We start from the raw sequence: 22,513 nt of genomic DNA on the forward strand, positions 1-22,513 counted from the left end.
AGGACAAACAGCCCCAGGTCACTCAGCCGCGCCTGGATCCTTCCCAGCTCTGTTCCCCTTCTCTGGACACACTCCAGCCCCTCAATGTCCTTCTTGGAGTGAGGGGCCCAAAACTGAACCCAGGATTCAAGGTGCAGCCTCACCAGCATCAAGTTGAGGGGGTCGATCCCTTCCCTGCTCCTGCTGGCCAGACGTTATTTTACCTTGAAGATGTTAAAGAATCATTAAATTATCAAACCTGGACTTTCCTCACTAGCAAGAAGCGCCCTATCAAAGATGCTCTAAACACCCAGACAGCCCCAACCAGTCCCACAGCCAGGCAGGCACCACTCACCTCCCTGGGGTGCAGTCTGACGCCTCCCTCGCACACAGCAAGAGCTGGCAGAGCCCTTCCCAAAGCCTGGGGAAGGGTCCAGCTAATCCAGTTTAACCTCTAATCCAGTTTAGGAATAATTCAGCAACCACACTTTGCAGGAGCACAACCGCTGGTGGAGCCACGGAGGACTGCAATGAATCCCAGCAATCCCCCAGCTCAGCAGGCACCTGGGTCATGCTAGATGATCAAATCAGCTCAGGTTGCCTTTGGCCTCGCCCATCACCTCCTCTCATTAAGGAATTAGCCACTTCTCAGCAGCTGAAACACCTGGGTGGGCTTGGAGGGGCCGGGGAGAGGTTTGGGGTCTGTGGGAATCCTAGTTTGTGTTCTAACATCAAGGCACTTTGCTGGGAGCCCAAGGTACCCCAAGGATGGGGAGACTTGGGTTGGAGCCACCACCCCGTGGACCCTCCTGGGTCTCCCAATCCTCACAACCCACTCCATCCTCCTCCACTTCTTCTCCCAGGCTGCATCTCCCAGTTTTTCCTTTGTTTCTCCATTATTTTCCCCTGTTCCACTCCCCTCCGTCTCTCTATTAAATGCGGTACCGGTGTTATAATCCCACGACTCTACCTGAATGCTAAAAGGCCCCTGGAAAGGAGCAGCCACTCTTTCCCCCTACCTGCAAAATAAAAGATGAAAAAAAAAGGAGAGATGGAGAAGGAGTGGGAGAGGGAAGAGAAAGAATCTTTATCAAGGCACAAATAGGATTACTCTCTGTGACAATCTGCTTTGTGCTCCTTTCCGAGGGGCTGTGATCTGCTCCTTGGGTATCTGTGACCGGGAGACGGTGCAGGAGACTCGATTAAAATTCTGCTCAGCAGGCAAGGCGCTCATCTGGCAATCATTCATCCTGGGGAGGGAATGGGGAGGGGGGCTGCTCCGTGCCTCTCTCCCTGCCTCCTCCCTCACAGCCGTGGTGGCCAAAGGATGCTTGGGATGGACGCAGTGTGGCCGTGGGATGAGGGTGACTGAAAGGAGGTTGTGGAGAGGAGGGAGCTGGGCTCTTCTCCCAAGGGACAGGGGACAGGACGAGAGGGAATGGCCTCAAGCTCCACCAGAGGAGGTTCAGGCTGGACATTAGGAAGAAATTTTTAACAGAAAGGGTCATTGGTCCCTGGCAGAGGCTGCCCAGGGAGGGGGTTGAGTCCCCTTCCCTGGAGGGGTTTAAGGGATGGGTGGACGAGGTGCTGAGGGACATGGTTTAGTGATTGATGGGAATGGTTGGACTCGATGATCCAGTGGGTCTTTTCCAACCTGATGATTCTATGATTAAGACTGGGGAGTAACTGCAGGGCAGGGGGGAGAAACCTCCTCCCTTCTTTTTTTTTGTATGAAAGAACAGAGTCAGCATCATCCAGAAGCACCTCCCACCTAGAGAAACATCCCTCAGGGTGAAAGAGCAGACAGGAGCTGGGGGTGGGGGTGTTAACCTCAAATGTACAGCAAACACACCTTGATTCTGGACCTATTTTGTGACAGCCAGCTTCCAAGCTGCTCTCCCTGCTTGGCCTGCAGCAGAGCTGGAAAAAGTATGAATACAGGGGCATGGATAGAGGCCATGGATGCAGGATGTCCACATCACAAGAGCAATGGACGTGGAAAGCAGTGGTGCCCACATCCAAGATTTGGGATGCAACCTTCCAGAGCATCCTATCCCCAGTGGTTCAATTTAATCAGATCCCTGTCTTCTCAGCCGGGCACTAGAGATGGAGACTTCTCAGCTATCCAAGCTCAGACAGCTGGAGCACATCTCGGCTTAACCCCCCTGAGCTGCCTATCCTGCAGGAAAAAAGAAGCCTAGAAAATACCTGTTGATCTACAGGCTATGAACTAGAAGCTGTATTTTAACAAACAAGCGGAAAGAGCTCTTCTCTTTCACTTCTCTGCCTTGGATGGAAGTGAAAATAAAATACGAGTTCCCAAATGACCATTTCATAGACTTCTTTTACCTTTTTCCCCTTCCGTCTTTTTGATCTCCTGATCTACAATAGCCCAACTCCTGGCACCAGCTATTTTCTCAGATAAAAGACAGAAGTCCTTTTAGGTCCAAAAAAGCAAAATGTAGGCAGGAAATTCAAGGTTCTTAGAAAGAAGGATGCGGTGGAAAGGGGGAGCTGGAAACTCGTCTCAGCTGTGTATTTGGGCACCAGAAGTACCTTGCTGGGCTCATCACCAGCCTGGGATAACATCGGGGTGGGGGCTGTGGAAATCATCAGGACCAGCTCTCCTGCACCCCAAAGGGTCCCTTGTCCTCTTGATCAGGGAGGGCAGGGATAGGACAAGGGGGAAAGGTTTCCAGATGCAAGAAGGGAGATGGAGATGAGATCTCAGGAAGAAATGTTCTCCTGTGAGGGTGGGGAGGCCCAGGTTGCCCAGGGAAGTGGTGGTTGCTCCATCCCTGGAGGTGTCCAAGGCCAGGTTGGATGGGGCTTGGAGCCCCTGATCCAGTGGGAGGTGTCCCTGCCCATGGCAGGGGTGGAACTAGATGGGCTTTGAGGTCCCTTCCAACCCAAACCATTCCATGATTCAATGGTTCTACAGAGAGTGGGGAGTAACTGTGGGGCGGGAACCCCCTTTCTTCCTTTTATTGAGCCAAAAACCAGAATCAGCATCACCCCCAACCTGGAGAAACATCCTTCAGGATAGGAAAGCTGGCAGGAGGCAGAGTTGGGGCTGTCATCCTGCTTCCCCCAGCCCCTGGCTCAATGCACCTGTGTGATCAACCTCAAATTCACAGGAAACACACCTTGATTTCATATCTATTTAATTACCACCAGCTTACAAGCTGCTGCAGCATCTTCTCTACCAGTAGTGGACAGAATCCCCTCCAGACTGGGGAGTCAAGGTCTGTGGGGCTGCAATGCTCCAAATTAAAGCATCAACGTGAACATCAACCTAAGCAACTAGGAGGGAAGGAGCCAAAAACCAAACAGGCCACTGCACACACAGCCAGAGCTACACACACCAGTCAGGAGCATCCCCAGAAAAGGGGGCTCCTGCACCAACCCCCTGCTCCCAGCACCAACCCCCTCGCACCAGAAATGGGGTTGGGAGCAGCTAACCCCCTAACCATAATTCTTAATTTCATGCATATCTTATGCAAACCTCTGGTTCACCAGCAAGATGGAATTGATTTAATTAGAATTTCCATCATTGAGCCATTTGGATGGCAGCTTTTAATTAGGGAGAGCGTAAAACACCGCAGGGGCTGGAGGAGCGAGCAGGGGCTGGGTGGATCTTGTCATCGGAGCAGAGTGAGCTTGCAGCACCCATCCCACGGCCCCTTTCCTAGGGCCATAGGATCAGGCACAGCACAAAGACAGGATCCAACGCTCGGTATCTCCTCAGAGAGCAATAAAGACCCCACAGCCCGCAGACCCTGCTCACCAGGTCTCCATGCCTCAGTTTCCCCAACTGAGAACGGGGAGAGGGCAAGCAAATCGCTCAGGCAGCACAATGCACAGGCACGATACAGAGCCAATAATAAATTCCTCCATTTCCCAGCTCCAACACTACCGAAAAGCAGCTGCTTCAGGGTGACACACGACAGCCACGCTCGGTGGGACACAGCTTGAGGCAGGGAGCATGGACTCCCCACCCTGGCCACTCCTTTGCTGTCACCTGTTAAAACAAGTGTGTAAATCAGGCAGCTCTGACACTGGCTGGGCATGAGGTGCTTGGTCCCTTCAATAAGTCTGACTCTTGTCAAGACAGAAAGCTCTGGGAAGCCTGGCAGCTGCGGGAGGATCTTCCAGCCAGCCCTGGCACGGGCTTGCACCGAAAGGCTGGAGGCAGACATAAAAACAGCGATGAGAAAGAAAACTTTTTCTTAATGTCCATGGACCCAGCTAGCCGCGCCAGGGAAGCGGCTCCAGCACAAACCCCCAGCGCTGCCAGAGGATGGTTGCATCTCTTTTTCCAGAACCAGGCTCCTATCCCAGCGGAGAGCAAAGCACGGGGCACAGAAAGCCCCTCAGCACACTCCTCACCAGACCTGCCACCCCCTCTGCCTTCGGCATCCCACTCTTCCTCACCGAGCCATGCCCAGGGACCAAGCTGGGAGCTGCTGGGGGCTGCAGGGTTGGGGCAGCCAGGCAGCTGCAATTTGTTTTAATAAACCCAGTGAGGAACAAAGAAACCAAGTGGCAGGAACGGGTGATTAATCAGAGCGTCCCCCAGCCGATTTCCACCTTCCCGGCTTCGTGAAGGTTATTTACGCACTAAGTAGGGAAGGAAGCTTAGTGCCAAGTGCAGCATCCATCCCCTCGTTTCTCACCCCTAAAGCCTTGGGGCATCCCTGGTGGTGTAATGATGCCACACAGGGAGCCTGGGGGGCTCAGCGCCAGGGGGCTGATCCAGCTCCAGGGAGCAAAACCTCGCACGCCTGCAGGTGCTGAGCACCCCCAGCTCCAGCCACGAACACAACGGGCATCGCTCTCCATGAGGTGAATTATTCATGCTGTACAACACCCCTGTGCTAAAGAAAGCTTCTCTACTCGCTGCCGTGAAGAAAAGAAGCACCTCAAAGTGTCCGGCACATGTTGAGTCAGTCCTCTTGCCAGGGATGCTCAGCTGAGCACCTGAGCTTCATCAAATCCCAGCTCTTTCTGGATGGGGTTGAGAAATGCAGCCTAGACCCTGACGCAGCTTTTCAAGCATCACATCTGCAGGAGATGGACCTGGTTCTTTTTACTCCATCATTGCTGTGGTGGCTCAGGAGAAATCGGGTAGAGCTGGAGCTGGAAAGCCAGCGGAAAGAGGTGGGAAGGAGCTGGAGCGTGCCAGAAAGCTCTCACAGTGACGCCAGAGAGATGCTATCGCAAGGAACCGAGACCAGGAATATGGGGGAAGGTTTTTCTCCAGGCAGAGCTGCAAGGAGTGATGAAACCAGCTTGGACAGAGGATGCCGCATCTGCAAGTTGTTCCACTGATGTACAGCTTTAATTAGGCAGTGGCAGCTAATGAAGGACATGTTATTTATTTATGTAGCACGGGAGCGACAAAATCCGTGGCAGGGAGGGGCAAGGCTCCTGCTGGTGTGGGATGGAGCAGGGATGGAGGGGAGAGGGGAGCAGGGATGGAGGGGAGAGGGGAGCAGGGATGGAGGGGAGAGGGGAGCTGGGATGGAGCAGCAAGGGGATCTGGGACGGAGCAGAGAGGGGAGCAGAGAGGGGAGCTGGGACGGAGCAGAGAGGGGAGCTGGGATGGAGCAGAGAGGGGAGCAGAGAGGGGAGCTGGGATGGAGCAAAGAGAGGAGCAGAGAGGAGTGTGTGGGAAGGGAACTGGAATAGGGCAAGGGGCCACAGAGAGGGACAGCATCAACCTGGTGCAGGATTGGCCTGTGATGTGAGGGGGAAAGGGGCTGCTCCAGTCTCTGAGGGATAAACTCAGGGGGCTGCTGTGACCCCCTCCCAGTGAGGGTTCTGCAGCATCACTGCAAACATGCAGACCCGCTGCAACCCACCCACCGCTGCTGGACAGTGAGGAGCAGTGAGAGGAGCCATCAAACTCAGCTCAGCGAAGGGAGGGGATGGCTGCTGCCTGCAATCCGATGGGTGCACGGACGTGAGCGCACAGCCAGGTGCTGGGGCAGGCAGGGGGGAAGCTCTTTACTCCTCACCTTGTTGGACTTTCTAATTGATTTCATGCCTGTGCTGCTTGCTGGAAAGGCTACGACCCTCCTGGAGAACCACTTCAGCAATTTCAAAATCAAAGTACTCAGAGGGCACTTGAAATGCCTCCATCCTTCCCCTGCGGTAGCTGCCTGCTAGGACAGGGCACGGAGCCCCAGTCTCAGAGCATCCCTGCAGCAAATCCCCTCCATTTCATCTCCCAGTGCTTTACACCAGCATCTCCTTGAGGGGGGAACACGGAGGGTTCCTGGCATGGGTGATGCGGGTGGTGGTGCCACAAAACCAAGGCAGGAGGCACGCGTGTCATTCCCAAGGGAACGGGCAAAGGCGCCCGGGAAGGCAAACGCTTTGCTGAACCTCAGAGAAAAGTCACCCGCGCTTAAAGGTCAGCAGCAGAGTGAAATGGAAGTTGCCTTATTTTCATTTTAAGCATGTCCTTGCCATAAACCCACTATTTGAATAACAAAGAGCGGCAGCAGCTCACAGGTCGTGACCGGAGGAGTGGGAGTAAGTCCTCCCGAGCCCCTGACTCTGCAGGAATGTGAGATACGATGTCCTAGAGGGATGCTGTTCCTCTGTTGAGGACCACCGAGGAGCACGCACTCACCTGCACACCCCATCACCTCCACACAGGGATTCATGGCTACCTAGGAATCACTGAGCTCACCCAGCATCCTTCCCTCCTAGGGGTTTGAAGGGCTCCATCCTCTACCCACCCATCCACCCCCTCATCGCTGCGCTGGGCTGAGATCAACCCCGCGTTTCCAAGCTGCTGGGGACACCCAGGGCGCTAGACGTGCCCTCACTGAGCCACCAGCGGCACCAGCGCCCGGGTGCACGGCTGAGATGTGGCTGCATCTGGGCTCAGCGACATCCTTCCTGCACACATCCCAGCAGCTTTGCCCAAGGCTCAAAATCAGAGGAGAAAGGGGAGAAAAAAATAACCTAGAAAGGATGTAGGTACCCCCACTCCCCTGACTGTCACTCTCCTGCCTGCTTTCCCACTGCCTGCCTCCCTCCTCCTCCTTTCCCAAGCAAGCATTCAGTCTTTTTTGTCTCAGCAAATAGCTTTTAAGTTCCTCCCGCTCCCTTTAATTTATATTATTTTAATTATTGAATAGCCCTCTCACTCGTCGCCTGGAACATTAACACGTTTTTTTTTTAAAAAAAAAAAAAAAGGGGGACCCAGAAAAATCAAACTCCATCAGCAATCTGGTTTCTCCGTCTTCGCTAACAGCTTCCAGCCCTCCCAGGAGGGCACCCGGCGCTCTCAGCTTGCCGAGCCGGTGGAGGAAAAGGGAAGGAGGGGGGAGAGAAAGGAAAACAGCATCAGCCTTGCAGAAGTGGGGGTGGGGGTTTGGGGTGCTGGGAGGGGAGGCAGAGCTGGGATGCTGCTCCCACTGCTGCTAGGGGTGCGGGGTATTTACATTGCTCTCTGGAATTTGCTGTGGAGGGGGCTCTTGTTTAAACGCTGGTGCCAGCTCAGGGATATCACTGCGGATAAATAAACGCACGGCAAGGGAGAAAGTAATTATAAACTCCTTGGCTTTGCTGCGGCTGACACGGAGAAGGAGAGGGAGAGCCAGCCCTCATCCCACTGCAGCCCTGAGCAACCTGCTCCCCTGCACACCTGGGCATAGGACAAGTGTCCCCAGCCCAGCTGATGTCCCCTGTGATGGAAAAAGAGTGGTCACAGCCATCCTTGCACCCCTTCATGATAGCTGCCTCCACCCAGCAGCGAATGCAGCATCCCTGTGGCTCCCCAGCCATTCGGTTCAGGTGTGACCTTACATTTCGGGGGTCTAACCCACAACCCTTACCCCGTCATCCCCCAAAACCGGGGCCAGGGCGATCTATCTTGAAATGCTCCCCACCTTCAGCTGCTTGGAGGTGGGCAAGTCGAGATAGTCAGTCTACAGGTGACAGCACAGCGATGCTCAGTGTTATCTTATAGGATAATAAAGGTTATCTTATAGGATAATAAAGGTTATCTTACACCCCAGGTGATGCTGCTCCTCCAGGCTGGCCAAGCCCCTTCAAGTAACAGCCAGCAACAGGGGTAAGTGCTGCACCCCAGAAACCCTCAGGGAGCTCTGAGGGAGGCTGAACCCTCTCCAGCCTGAGAGGTTTACAAAAGCCACCACAACCCAGTCTGACACCAGCGCAACCTGGTGCAACTCCAGAGCGGGCACCACACGGCGCAGGCAGCAGGCTCAGTCCTCCCACCACCCTCACCCACCTCTCACCCCTCCCCTGCAAGGTAACCAGGAGCATCAGCATCTCCCATCACCACAAAGCTGGGGGAGAAGAGACAAAAATCCTGCTACAAGTGTCGTCACAGGCGGGGGATGGAGGAAGGGATCCCTGGGGACTCGGGGGAGGCAGGAGACGGGTTTTAAAGACATTCAGCTCCTGCCTACCCCCAGCTGTGGGGGAAGAGGCACGTGCGGAAAAACGCTGCAAGAACACCCGTGGTGGTGTCACCAAGTGGTTCTTTTCACCCTCGTCAAGCCCTACCTTGAAGAGCCGCAGGATGTTGGCTACCATGATGGAGACGGAGCTGCCCGAGGCCCCAATGACACCAACCACCCGCTCCGGCTTGGTGATGATGGGGGGGCCACCGTTGACGCAGCGCACCTCGGTGCTGTCCTTCTCGATGAGGGCTTGCACGAAGGTCAGCGACTGCTCCAGGGCGTGCGTGTCCCTCGAGCACGTGTCCAGGATGCGGGCTCCCAGGGTGATGTTGGGGAGCAGGTCAGGGTCGTTGTTGATGCGGTCCAGGGCGAAGAGCATGGCCTCCAGGCGATGGATGCCCTTCTCCTTCTTCAGCTCCCCGCAGGCTTTGCCCTCCACGCCCCGTCCGTGCACGGGGAAGAGCCCTCCAAGCGTGATGTCCCCGTCGATGCGGATGGAGTTCATGTGCGGGTAGCCCTGGCCCTTGGGCTTGGCGGCACCAGCAGGCGCCCACCCCCAGCTCCAGGCACTCAGGAGGAGGCAGAAGGAGAGACGCTCCATGCAAAAATAACCCCCGCTCATCGCCGAAGCCGTGCTGGGGCAGAGCTAGCGGCTCAAAACCCAGAGGTGGTCAGGGAGCGAGGCTGGTGGAGGAGGGCGGCATGGCTCTCGGCGAGCTCCCGGCACTGTCAGCGGCTCCCGGCGGTGATGCCGGCGCCCGGGGAGCCGCGGGTGTCCGGGCTGCAGGACGGTGCCAGGGTCTGCATGGCTACGTCAGGAAGAAGTGGCTGAGATGCGAGTCCAAGCAAAGCTTCGGGTCCTTCCTCTGGAGACCTTGGGGCAGGGGGTGGGACAGGAGGGAGGGAGAGAGAGAGAGAAAAAATTAAGCTTGATCAGCTATTCTCAGCTTTCATTAGGAAGCCTGGTAGAAATTAGCACTGGGGGTTATTGCAAAGGGAAAAAAAGAAAAAAATAGGATTGGGGATTCACTTGATTTTTTTATTCACACCAGCAGCTTTGGCTCAGCCCAAACTGCATTGAAGTGGAGGGGCTGGTGCAGAGGCCCCTAGTTCAGTCCATCCTCAGGAGGAGAATAAGGTCAGTGGCCACCTTGGTGCTGAAGGGAGTCCCCAGGACCCATCCTATCCCCCCACCCTCTTCTGGGAGCTGTCAGGGTGGGACGAGCCCAAGAGAGTGCTCAGAGAGGGGCAAACCCCACATGCAGCCCTGGTCCCTGCCCAGCCTGGAGCATCCATCCTGCTCCAGGGGCACAGCTGAGCTGAATTTACACCCCAAGCTGATTTGAGGAGAAGCAGCTCTTCAAACAGCCCTTCTATTGAGTGACAAGTCTCCTCCTCTCCCGGGCTGCATCCCAACCAGCCCTTTCCTTGTCCCATCCACGGTCCAGCCAGACACAAGCTCCTGCTTGAGCCTGAAGATCTTCCCAAGACTCTTCCCACGTCTGCCAGGCAGGGGTCAGGACACGAGCCGTCCCGTGACCCCTGCACCACCGAGCTCAAGCAAGGGAATCGCTGAAGAATCTGGGGGCTGTTTCCCAACAGGCTTTTCAATCCCCTGCCATGAGTTCCCCGGCCTCGAATGCCGCGCTGCACACCAAGCAGACTGGAAGCTGATCTGTGCCTTAAAGCGAGAGCCGACGTGGCCAGGCACTGCTAAAATGTAGTGTTATGGATCCGAATCATAGAATCATCAGGTTGGAAGAGACCCACTGGATCATCGAGTCCAACCATTCCTATCAAACCACCTTAAGCACCGTGGCTCCTGCCGCTCTTCCTTCAGACCACTGATTTTTGAACCAGCAGCTGCTTCCTTGCAAGCATCCGTTATCGACAGCTTCCAGCAGCAAATATTGACAGCACCGAACGCTCACCCAAGCCGTGAGGGGAGTTTGGCTTTCTGGCTGCCCCTGGGTCCGCTCAAATTAAAACGGCAAGGATGGATGTTTAGCTTTGTGCTGAGAGCATCAGAGCCCAAGCTGGGTGCCCATGGGGGAGGAAGGACAGAGCGAACAGTCCCGTGGGAAAGGGGGGGCAAAACTGGTGGCGAAGGCGCTGGGTGATGCCCGGATCACCTGCTGAATCCCAATCCACATCCCCAAGGGCCACAGGGTATCAGCAACCCTGGCACCAAGCAGGGAGCATTTCAGCATCGCCAGCTGCTCTTCCCCAAGATGCAGCAATCGAAGATTAGCCCTGCCCTGCAGCGCAGTGAGGAGGCACCCTGGGGTCTCAATGAACCATCCAACAGCACAAGGTGAGACTTGGTCCTTTCTCCAGGTGGAAAAACCAACCTGCTCTTGCTCATTGCCACCTTGCCTCACTGCCCCAGCACACCGGTGCCTGCACGGTGTCCCAGAGGTGTCAGCTCCTCCAGAGCTGGAGCTGGCAGAGAGGACACAGCCCACCCCGGGCTCTCCATCCCAGCCCCACACCTAGCAAGCCTGGGGAGCTTCACCTCTCCGCAGCATCCTGCAAGCCCCTGCACCCTCGCCTTGTCTCTTCCACCACAGAGCCCCTCAAGTCCTGCAGGACAGCCCTTCGTTCCTCTTCCCATGCCCCAGATCTGCTCAAGCAGCACGGCTCCGTGCCTCAGTTTCCCCTACAGGGAAAGGCTCTGCCCTGCTGCTGTCTCCAAGCAGCCGCTGACGGATGCTGCGAGGGCAGCCCATGATTAATGCAAGGAACCACAAAAGCAGAGGAGAGCCAGGGAGGCAAATGCATTCCCTGAGCAGGGCAGGCTCCAACAGAGAGACCGAAGGAACAGTTTGAATTAATTTTAGCTCAAGTGCAGAGCCCAGCATGCAAACCCACGTCTGCTGGGTCGGATCCTCAGCCAGCCTCGAGGAGCGCTGCCCATCACCACCAGCTCTGCTGAGCCCCTTTACACCACAGAAGAGGTTCCCAGCTCTGCCCCAGCCAGGAGGGCCCTTGCCTGAACTCACCTCCATAAATTATGTACAGCCCTGCCCGTCGGAGCCACTTGAAGGCCCATCTCCAAAGCGTTTCTGACAGCCGGGGCTTTTAAGCAACCAGAATTACCCAGCGCCGAACTCTTTGCTTCAAAAAGCAGGAGCTTGGGATGCTGCGGTACAACCCCCACCAGCCCCAGCCTGTCCCACCACTGGGAGAGTCCCCGCAAGCACAATCCCCCTCGGCTGGAATCAAGGACAAGGATCAACCTCCACATGGTCCCATCTCCTTTCCAAGAAGCATCTCCGTGTGTCAGCAGTGGGAGCGGAGCAGGGGAAGGTGGCTCCTGCTGCAGCCTGGAAGCGGGTCAGGAGGCAGATGAGGGGAAGCCCCAGAGATGCTCAAACCCCACGCCAGCTGAAATCAGCTCATTTCTTGCATCCTGCCCCGGGGGCCGTGACATTTCTGCCCATCTGAGAAGGTGCGATAGGGTCACCACGTCGACCAGCTCCCAGGAAAATCCTCCGAGCCCACGCAGCTCCCACGGAGCTGGCGGCGTCCCCAGAGCCCACAGCCTCTCCCTTTCTTCTTTTAAGCTTTTTCCTCTCTGTTCTCTCCCCTTTGTGCCTCCTTTGATCATATAATCTAAACGAACCGAAGGTAAAAATATCACGGCAGGCAAGAAGAAAGCGCAAATAATGGGGAAGGGAGGAGGGGGAGAGCTGGTTTGAATCCCTCGCTGAATCACTAGAGGAGAAGCTGCTTGAATTATCCAGTGAGCCTGTGCTGCAAATGGCCTGAGCCCTCGACAGGAGATGAGAACACCCTTGTCCCCACCACCTTCCCCCTACCTCGAGCATCCCTAGAGCTGCACACAAGCTCAAATCCTTGTCCCCCTGCTATGCCAGGGATGTGCCCAGCCCTGTGGTGCTGCCCGGAGGGGTAGTCAGGGTGCAGGGTGGGTGAGGAATCCCGGTCTTAATGCTCAAGGGCAAGAAGAAGGGGAAACCATCCTTCCTCCAAAGTGCAGACCCAGCCTCTGCATCCCCAGGGAGCTCAGCTCCCCTGTGCAGATGCCCCTCCTGCACATCTGGAGGGTGATGCACATCTGGAAGGAGCTGCCTGCCTACAGCAGATGCTCACAGAGCAGGGAACAGCCCTGCCCACATGCTATGGGTGCCACCCTCCTGCCCCACCTGCACAGCTCTGCAGGGAGAGCGTCACCTCCGGGGAAGAAATCGCTGCAGGTTTGCAACAAGTCAGGTGCAGGTACGCACCCCTGAGGGTGGAGATAAATGCAGTGGGAGAAATGCCCGGCGTGGCTTTTCTCACAGCACCAAAGGCAGGAGCAACGCTGCTTCTTCGCACTTCCCACAAGCACATCACCAGTGAGAAACAAGCCTTTTCATCGCCCGCATCCCAGCCAGGCAACGGCCAGATCCGTGAGCTGGAAAGCGGCGTAAGGACCATGGAAACCAAGGGGCTCTCCACAAGTCAGGGCTCAGGTCATTGCCCAGCCTGAGCCAGGAAGATCTAACAAGGGCCAGGAATTGCAGAAGGAGATGCCGGGGCTGCTGATGCACTGGGACAGGGATAGCCAAGGGGACCACGAGCAGCACTCAGCTCCTAGGATGCACCCCTGGGAACCCAGCAGGCAGAATTGGTGCTGCACGGTGGCATCCTGCTCCCCTCTAGTGGTGGCCAAGCCACCAAGACACTGGCCAGCACCAACATCTCCATCCACCAAGGCTCGAGGATGGGGCAGGATGAGGGCTCAGCTGGGCAGAAGAAAACAAACGCCAATTAAAAATTCCTCTGTGCTACGCAGAGCTCCTGCTGCAAAACGATCTTCCATGCTTGGAGCAGGGACCGCGTCCTAGAGGCAGGGATTGACCACACCAGGCTCCATCCCTGCATCTCCTTCCGTGCATCCCTGCAAGTACTGCACCAGCTAGGACTGCACCAGGATCACAGGGCTGCAGCGAGACACAGTTTGGGTTCTCCACATCCCGCGCAGCCCAGAGGCAGCTGGGACACATCTCCAGCTGCATCGTCACCTGCTGCTGCTGCTTCCAGACACACAACCCCGGTGTGGGCAGCCTGTCCCACTACAGGGGTCTGCACTCCTGCTTTGAAGCCAAAGCAAGCGCTCGCAGCCACTCCTGGGGCTGATGCGACTCCAGCAGAGGCAGCTGGAGCTCCTCTGCATGTATCACATGAGACTTGTTTGAGAAATTTCCCATCCCCAGCCCGGTGCTGCCGCAGCCCTGGGAACAGGCAGCTCAGAGGGACCCCCAAAGCGCACTCGATGCCGAGAGAGCAGGCTCCCAGCCTGACCCCCAGCCCTGCCGGAGGAGGAGACCTGGCCCATGGCAGCAGAGCTCTTTGCTGGAGCCCCCCAGACCTGCCCCTCCACGCAGGGATTTTGCAGCAACAAAAAAGCTCCTTCATGGGGGGAAATAAATCCATAAGGAAGAAAATGGCCCATCTCTCTCCCTGTTCCGCTCGCTGCACTACTCCCAGTCGTGACCAAGTCATTTTGCTGCCATTAGCTCCGTGGAGCCCGTGCTGCTGCAGGCAGGCGAGCTCACATCTCCTGTGCCATCAGCCCGAGCGCTGGCTAAGCGCTCATCATCACAGCTTCAGCACTGCCAGCAGCGGGCAAAGCTGAGAGGAGAGTTAGTCAGACCTCAAACTGGGTTTTCTGCAGGGCAGCCCGAGCATCCCACCCCTCTCTGCTCAGACTCTGCTCCCACAGACCACAGAGCTCTGCCCGCAGCGGGACCGGGGGCTGCTTTGGCTGTGCAGGACCCGTTGGCTCCCAGTTCGGAGCCAGGGCCCTTACTGGTTTTGCGCTAAGCCCACCCAGTCGCATCAGGACTTCTTAAACCAAAGGCTTGAGCAGGTGACACAGCCCAGGAGATGCAGGAACAAGCAATCAAGATGCTGTGCCCAGCACTCACCTACACGATTCCATCCCACCACCAAGGAGACCTCCCCAGCCCAGCCCCGGCACCATGAGCTCACCAGCATCTTTTTGAAAATCAGGGCTGTTTCTTTCCCCACCTGCTATTCCTTCCGCAAGCGGGGCCAGCCGGCACACAGCACAATATCCCAATTAGCGCACGCTCGCTCTTCCCTGCTTGCAAGCGCTTACAGGGAACTTTGCTTTGGCTCCTGGTTTTTTTTTAATTGCAAAACCCCTGTGAAGTACAGCCGAATTTAGACACGGAGCCAGGTTAAGTTATTTCTCGACAGGCAAAAACTTAAGTATTCAGGTCAAGCAGCCGAGCATTCACTCGGAGGAAAAGCAAGGCCACAGCTCAGCAGGCAGCGGGTGAGCAGAGACCCCAGATTTTACCATCAAAACCCACTCGACGTGCTCCAAGATGCCTCAATCGATGCACGAAGCGATATCGCAGCGCTTGCACACGTCCCAGCCCTTTGCCAGGGTGCTGACTCGACCTCTCTGCAACCGGAGTCCCCTGGGGGAAAAAGCTGGGTACCACCATCCCTCCTCGCTGCCCCAGAGCATCCTCTGAAGGATGCTGAAGGCTGAAGGAAAAGGCTCCCAACGGGTGTGGATCAGACCCAGGGAATATTTATCGTTTTATTTATATATATCTGTCTCCTTAACTGCAGGCAAGCTCTCTCCTTCCCCCTCCCTCCCTGCTGCCAAGCAAGCCAGGGCTAATCCCTCACTTTGAAGGATTGGATGGCACGGGGAGAGGAAGACAAGCAGGATCCGGCCACGGAGCAAGCAGGGAGCAAGCAGAGATCGCAGCGTCTCACCTCGCAGGAGGCAGCGCACGGTGCCTGCCTGCAGCCAACGCACAGAGGGAGGGAAGGAGCCAACACTCATCGCTGCTCTTGCGAAATCCCACAATTAATTTTTGATCACCTTCTGCAAATTGGGACGATGCTGGTTCGGAGCAGGAAAGCGGTCTGAGTGCCGGGTGCCTGCAGCACTGCCTGGCATTTTTTGCTCCCCGTTGCATCTACGCCCCAACCCTGTGGTCTGAGAGCATGAACTCCAGCCTGGAAAAGTCCTTGGGGGGGCACAGAGACCCCTGTCCTGAGCCAGGCATTAGCCAGGGCCATCCACAGCAAAGGCACACGAAGAACCAGACAACCCTGCAGAGGAAACCCCTCCACTAGACCCAAAGCCCAAGAGACGGTGCCCGCCGCGGGCACGAAGCCGGAGAGGGTGGCAGGAGCGGGTTCGCATATGTTATAATTAGGACCTGCCACATCGTCAAGCCGCTGCCTTTCAGGGAAGAGCTGGAAGGGGGTGGCTGAGCTGACAAATCCAGCCTCCTCCTGTCTAATGCCAAAGTTGAAGCACGTGACACCCTTTTTTAGGGAGCCAGCAGGCTCCTCCGCAGGGCGACGCTGGCCCCCGGGATGCAAGGCTGGACCACAACTGCACCTGAGCTGCTGTCTCCCCCTGTAAAATCCCCTCAAAGCTCCCCAACAGCCAGCTCAGCGCCTGCTGTGCTCCCCAAAACAGCTTTGCCTACGCTCCCCCTCCACCTGGGGCAGATGGAGCCCGCTGCTGCCCGCAGGGACCCCCCATCCTCTCAAAGATATTGCACCCTCGCTGCAGCCCCCGATGCTGCAGCCCCCGATGCTGCAGCCCCCAGCTCGGCCCCGCTGGCCAGAAGCAAACGGGATTTCTGCACATCCCATCGGATCGCGGCTCTCGGCACCGAGACAGCAGGACACACGCAGCAGGGTCTCCCCCCAGCTCTCTCCTCAGATGGAATCATGCCCAGCACATTCCCCTGCACCACCCACCGCCCCGGTGCGGATAAAGTCCTGCTTGCAGGGAGCGAAGGGAGGGAAGGAAATGAGCTTTTTCTTTTTTTTTTGTCTTTTGGCACTTCTCTTGGCATTTTTCCGAGCTCCTCGCTGCATTCAACAGATCGGTTCAGTTCCCTCCCTCCCTCCCTGGGCCCTGCCACGGGCAAGCAGCCAGCGCCGGTGAGCTTCTCCGCTCACCCCAGCTCAGCTTCATCCTCTCCCCGTCAAGCCCCAAGCCCCAGGTCACCCGGCGATGGCACCGGTGGTGGCATTGACTCACTCTGCAGTCTCCGCGTCGCAGCCACCGCCGAAGGCAGTGGGCATCCCCCCCAAACCTGAAGCAGCCAAGGGAAAAATAACCCAGCTGGCAGAGCACGGCAAACTCATCACACCAGGAGGAGGAGGAGGAGGTGGAAGAGGAGGAGGAGGAAGGCAGCAGGGCTGTGCCCAGGCAGGCGGTGGGAGACTTCTCTGTTTTTTTTCCCACGGCTGCCAACTTCCCCAGCGGCTCCTGAAGCGAAGCAGATCCGCTCTTCCAAAAAGCAAAAGAGCGCTCCGGTGAGGAAAACAAACCCAGGAGCGTGTGTCCGCACACAGAGCGAGGCTCCCTGCCCGGAGCTTCTGATGCCTCTGCTGCTCTGTGGAAGGGTTTACCCATCAAAGCCCCCCCAAGCTGGAAGGAGAAGCGCCTTCCGCACTCGCTGGGCAAGGCAGTGGCTCCCTGTCCCCCCGCTCTGCCCTGCAGCGGGCTCTGCAGCCCCTGCCCGCTGCGGCGAGGCGAGATGAGGGCACCCACCTGCCTGCGGCTCGGCCACAGCCACCAGCCCCTGCCCAGTGCCTCCTGCCCCAAACCCCCCTCCCAGCCACACCAGCCCCCCAGCTCCCCTCCTGCAGACCACGGGCACCTGGGGGGACAAAGGCTTCGGGAATGAGGGGGCGGGGGTGTCACCCTGTGCTCCTCACCGTGGGATGCAGCGGGGTGCAGGCGATGCCATGGGGCACAGTTGATGCTGAGGGGAGCACAGGTGATGCTGGGGGGGGCGCAGGCGATGCTGAGGGGTGCAGGGGATGCTGTGGGGGTGCAGGGGGTCACAGGTGATGCTGCGGGGGGTGCAGGCGATGCTGGGGGGGCACAGGCGATGCCATGGGGTGCAGGTGATGCCCTGAGGTGCAGGCGATGCCGTGGGGTGCAGGTGATGCTGTGGGGTGCAGGGGATGCCGTGGGGTGCAGGGGATGCCGTGGGGGTGCAGGGGATGCTGAGGAGCACAGGCGATGCCGTGGGGTGCGGGCAACCCTCGGGGGGGGTGCAGGTGGTGCCGTGGGATTCAGGGGATGCTGTGGGATGCAGGGGATGCCGTGGGGGTGCAGGGGATGCTGAGGAGCACAGGCGATGCCGTGGGGTGCGGGCAACCCTGGGGGGGGTGCAGGTGGTGCCGTGGGATGCAGGGGATGCTGTGGGATGCAGGGGATGCCATGGGGCAGTGAGGGGCAGCGAGGGGCAGCGCTCCGCAGCCCCCCAGTTATGAATGATGCAAGAAGTGGGAGGGGGGAGCTGCTACAGAAGGGGGGAGCGCGCAGGCTGGGCTTTGGGGGGGTCCCCTGCTGCGCAGCCCCCCTGAGAAATTAAAAAAAAAAAAATGGAAAGGAGGAAAATTGGCTGGAGCGTTGCGGGAGGGATGGAAGGGGGAGCAGCGGGGATGTAAGGAGGGGGAGAAAGGCGCCCCCCATTCCCTCCGGGAAGGGTCGGGGGGCCCGGGGAGCCCCGGGGATGCTCCGCGCCGTCCCGCACTTACCCGCGGGCAGCGCGAAGTTGCCGGCGCCGCCGCCCCCGCCTCCTCCCCCGGCCCCGGCGGGGCGAGGGTACCCCGGGGGGGCCCCGCTGCATGCGGTGGGGGCTGCCCCGGCCCCCCCCCCAGCCCCGGCCCCGGCCCGGGGAGCCGAGCGAGCCGCAGCCGGGCGGGACCCGCCGCGCTCCGAGCTCCGCAGCCGCGACCGGGAGGAGGTGGAGGAGGAGGAGGAGGAGAAGGAGGAGGAAGAGGAGGAGGGCCGGGGATGGGGTAGTTTTGCATGAAGAGGCGCCGGGAAGCCCGCCGCGGGCTTTGCCAGCCTTTTAAAGCACTAGCGCACGGCGGGGGGGACCCCCCGCATCCCCCCTGCATCCCCCCCTACATCCCCTCCTGTATCCCCATCTCCATCCCCCCCTACATCCCCTCCTGTATCTCCATCTCCATCCCCCCCTACATCCCCTCCTGTATCTCCATCTCCATCCACCCCTGCATCCCCTCCTGTATCTCCATCTCCATCCACCCCTGCATCCCCTCCTGTATCCCCATCTCCATCCCCCGCTGCATCCCCTCCTGTATCCCCATCTCCATCCCCCCCTGCATTCCCTCCTGTATCCCCATCTCCATCCCCTCCTGCGTTCTCTCCTGTATCCCACTCTCCATCCCTCCCTGCATCCCACGCTGCATCCCACCCTGCATCCCACCCCTGCATCCCCTCCTGCATTCCCCTCTCCATCCCCTCCTGTATCCCCCCCTGCATCCCCCCCTGCATCCCATACCTGCATCCCTCCCTGCATCCCCTCCTGCATTCCCCTCTCCATCCCCTCCTGTATCCCCCCCTGCATCCCCCCCTGCATCCCATACCTGCATCCCTCCCTGCATCCCACTCTGCATACCCCTCTCCATCCCCCCCTGTATCCCCTTCTCCATCCCCCCTGTATCCGCCTCTGCATCCCCATAAGCCCCTTCCAGCAATCGAAGAGGGATGGACCTGACCCCTCTGGCACCCTGCTGCCCCCCTGGTCCCCTCCTGGTCCCTAGCATCGAGAAGGATTTCACTCATACTTGTCTTCCTCTCCCTGCCCATCACCTACAGCTACGAACACAGCGGCAGGACTGAGAGGAGCTGGGGCCTCCAGCCCCAACTCTGCTAAAGAGCTTCCCGTGGGTCACATCCTTGTAATTTCAACATTTCAAAAAAAACGGAGGCTCCTGACAGCTCCCATGGGTGCAAACCCACAGCCCTGCAAGACCCTGCACGGCACGGGTGTGGGAAGGATCCCCCACACCAGTCTGTGTGAGCTGCTCCAGCTCTTTCTCTAACAGCCAGCCCCAAATTTCCCCTCCTTCTGGTGGGGGCAGCGATGGGGGACAAGGCTCTTCACCCCCAAGCCATCGCCCTTCTCTTCAGCATCCCACAAAATGATGCCACCAGCTCGCTGCATGCAGGCACCTGTGGAGCGCGGCTCCCGCGTCGCCTCCTTTTGCCATCAAACCTCCACCCCCCGGGTCCCGGCAGCTCCGTCGTGGTGTGTCGATTCATTAATCTAGAGAAAACACAGCCCCCTAGTAATGGCCATTGACACATTAACTGCTCCGATCCATCACGGTAATGACTGCGAGATAATCGGTCAGCGGAGCGATTAGAGAGTACATCTGCCAACACGCAGAGAGCACCCAGCCCATGCAGAGACCCCCATCACCTAAAACCAAAGCACAGTGCTTCCAACACAGATTTCCAACCTCCTCTTCCCCAAGGATTGGTTTTGGTGGCTTGTTTGGAACAACAAACTAGCAGTCCTGGTGCAGGGATAGCTGGGTCCTAGGCAGGAGAGGAGCTGGTGTGAAGGGCTCGGCGCTGACAGCTCTGTTGCCCAGATCCTCTTTAAGAGGTTGGAGACAAGCTGGTTTTCTAGAAGCACTCAGGACCGCTCGGCTCAGGTCAGGCCTTTGAAGGAGCTACGTGCTCTCCAGTGAAATGCACTCATCGGAAAGCCTGGCCAGCTGCCCTCCTGCCATTAAAATAAGTGGTGATATTCCTGTGGATTCGGATACTCACGGGATCATGCCCAGAGCACAGTCTCCTGCGGAGACATCAGGCTGTTGCAGGGATTTCTTTACAGCAAGAGGAGGAATAGCTCTCATTATCGTTCTCCTGTGCAGGGGTGGAAAGCCCCATCCAAGCACACATGGGGTGCAACCTTCATCCGCACCAGCATCGGTGCCACCTCCCCAGGAATCGCAGCTAAAGGACCTCTGCCCTGTGGCTGATGGGGACCCAGGGATGCGTGATGGTGACAGCCAGCTTTTATCTGTACTTTGTGTCACCAAGACCAACTTTCTCTCCCTGAGAGGGGCTCCAAGGCAGCAGCTTTCACCCGGTGTCTTGGGGGTCTGTGAATATTCCCCCCTCTCAGGAGGATGAGGACTCAGCCAGGCCCTTCTGCGCAAGGAAGGTCTGAATGTCAAAAAGCCACCTTGTCTGCACCACAGGCAGGTGCTGAAATGCCACATCACAGCTGGGAGACCAGGACCCCCATCTGGGCTCACCTGGTGACCCAAGGGAGCTATTTGAACCAAGGTGATGTAGGGCAGAGATTCATGAACAGGACAGGGGTCTGCACCTATCGGTACCCAGGGACACCAAGCCCGTGAGAGGAGTGCAGCTTCTCACCTGTCCCAAGCCCAAAAGAGCCTCAGGGCACCCCGCAGGCACCAGCCAGTGCCCCACACTTGTGGGTCACACCTGAGCCAGGGCTGAGGGGGATGCAGCCACTGAGGGATGAGCCAGGTGTAAAGCTCTTTGCCAAAAAGAGCTCTCGGAGTCACCCTGAGGTCAAGTTCTGCACTCCAGATTGGGTGAAACCCTCAATTCCTGGGGGATTCCTCTGCCTTTGAGGAGGAATGAGGGCATCCCGTTCACATCCTGGGGTCTTGCAGCACCGGAGCAGGGCTGTGCCCCAGGCACAAGGACACCGGGACAGCCTGCTTCGCTTCACCCAGGTCCCAAGGAATCACCAGGGGAAGCTGTCTGAGCTAAATTGTGCAGAAGGTTGAGCTGAAGCATCACCTGAACTGCTCCAGCAACCTGCTACCCCAGCTCTGAAAATAATCCTTCTCCTCCCAGCCTTGGGGAGAAGAGTCCTGGGGGGTTGGGAGATGCTCTTGCTGCCGTGGCTGCAGCTGGCAGCATCTCGTTTCCTTTCTCCAGCCTCATGGACTGCCTTGTCTCCTCTTTTCATGCATCTCTCCTCACCGTCAGCTAGAAGCCAAAACATCATCAGGGCTCCTGTCACCATCGAGAACATCAAAATACAATTAACCTTTGGAAACCCATCGCAGGCCAGCGCTGCTGAGCTTCCCCGAGCACAACAGGAAAAGCCACGCTGTGGCGGCTGAGCAGGAGAGCGTGGGAAGGGACAGGAGATGCCTCAGCGATGCCAGGGAAGCAGCCCCTGCGAGGGTTACCCTGAGCAGCTCAGCAAATCCTGCAGAGGTCAGGGCTCCTCCTGGGCACGTGGGTCAAAAGATAATCAAATACTCCAGGGTAGTTCGATACCGTCAGCAAATGGATGCGGTTCCATCCTCCGTGGGATCAATAACACTTCATCAGGCTCAAAACAAGAGGAACCGAACAAGTCACTGCCTCATGCCAGAGGCATGGTTGGAGGGGGATGCCCTGAGCCAGCTCCCAGCTCCGTGTTTGCATCCAGCTAGGGATTGCAGGGTGCTCCAGCATCTCCAGGGCCACCAGCAGCCTTTCCCTGAACCTCCAGAGCTCGCAAACCCCTGAGCAGGAGGCTCTGGTGTGCCCAGACATCTCCCACATGGGCTCAACTCCAGCCCTGTAGCATCCAGCTTCCCAAGACCCTGGCCCTCATCCAGCCACGAAGGTCACTCCGTCCACCGCTAAAGCCACCGAGCAGTCAAGCTGCTTGCAATTTTTATTTTATCTCATTTTTTTTTCAATAGAGGAAAACATGAAACCGCGTTTTATGGAGTCGACTTCCCAGCTTGGCTCTTCGGAAGGGCTTTGAATATTTTATGGCCAAGCCACCGCCTCCTCTTTTCTCTTCACGGGTCACTCACATCAGAGACACAGGCACGGGAACCACACACAGTCCTTTTTATCTGTGAGTTGTATTTCCAGCGCCTGCTATTGCCTTGGGTGTGGGTTTAATTCCCTCTTGGATAGAAGGGTGTGGAAAATAAATCTTTAATTCAAAGTGAAATATTAATAGAACTGTAATTAGCTGTAATATCAGCACAATTAAAAAGCAGGAGTCCCAGCAAGGAGTTGGGTTTTTTTAGTGTGTATTTAAAGAAAAATAAGTTTTCAGGGTGAGAGGGGAGTGGAGCTGGGGATGTTTTTTCTGGTGTCCCACTTGTCTGGAGGAAAAACGCAGCTGGAAGGAGCAGCAGCGAAGGGACACAGACTCCAGCAGGTCAGGGGCTGCTGCTCAGTGACAGCGACACAGGAGGAAGCAAGAAGCTGGTTTGCAAGAAAATAAAAGAGGAGAAGATTTTAA

The 22,513-nt window shown here is 57.5% G+C and overlaps 1 protein-coding gene and 1 long non-coding RNA gene across 2 annotated transcripts in view; one reads left to right on the forward strand and one right to left on the reverse strand.

Annotated features, from left to right (window-relative positions):
- Positions 1–18,045, reverse strand: part of GRM4 (glutamate metabotropic receptor 4) — a 57,609-nt gene extending 39,564 nt beyond the window's left edge. Inside the window, exons 1-2 of the mRNA XM_069875955.1 lie at positions 17,994–18,045; positions 8,530–9,300 (exon numbers count right to left, since the gene is read on the reverse strand). Of these exons, the coding sequence (XP_069732056.1) occupies positions 8,530–9,048 (519 nt within the window). The 5' untranslated portion in view covers positions 9,049–9,300; positions 17,994–18,045. The remainder of the gene's footprint in view (positions 1–8,529; positions 9,301–17,993) is intronic.
- The window catches only part of LOC138730648 (uncharacterized), a 256,765-nt gene that overhangs the window by 110,874 nt on the left and 123,378 nt on the right, over positions 1–22,513 (forward strand). The gene's annotated exons all lie outside the window — the stretch shown is intronic.

Source organism: Phaenicophaeus curvirostris, chromosome 24, assembly GCF_032191515.1.
Source record: "Phaenicophaeus curvirostris isolate KB17595 chromosome 24, BPBGC_Pcur_1.0, whole genome shotgun sequence".
NCBI lineage: Eukaryota > Metazoa > Chordata > Aves > Cuculiformes > Cuculidae > Phaenicophaeus > Phaenicophaeus curvirostris.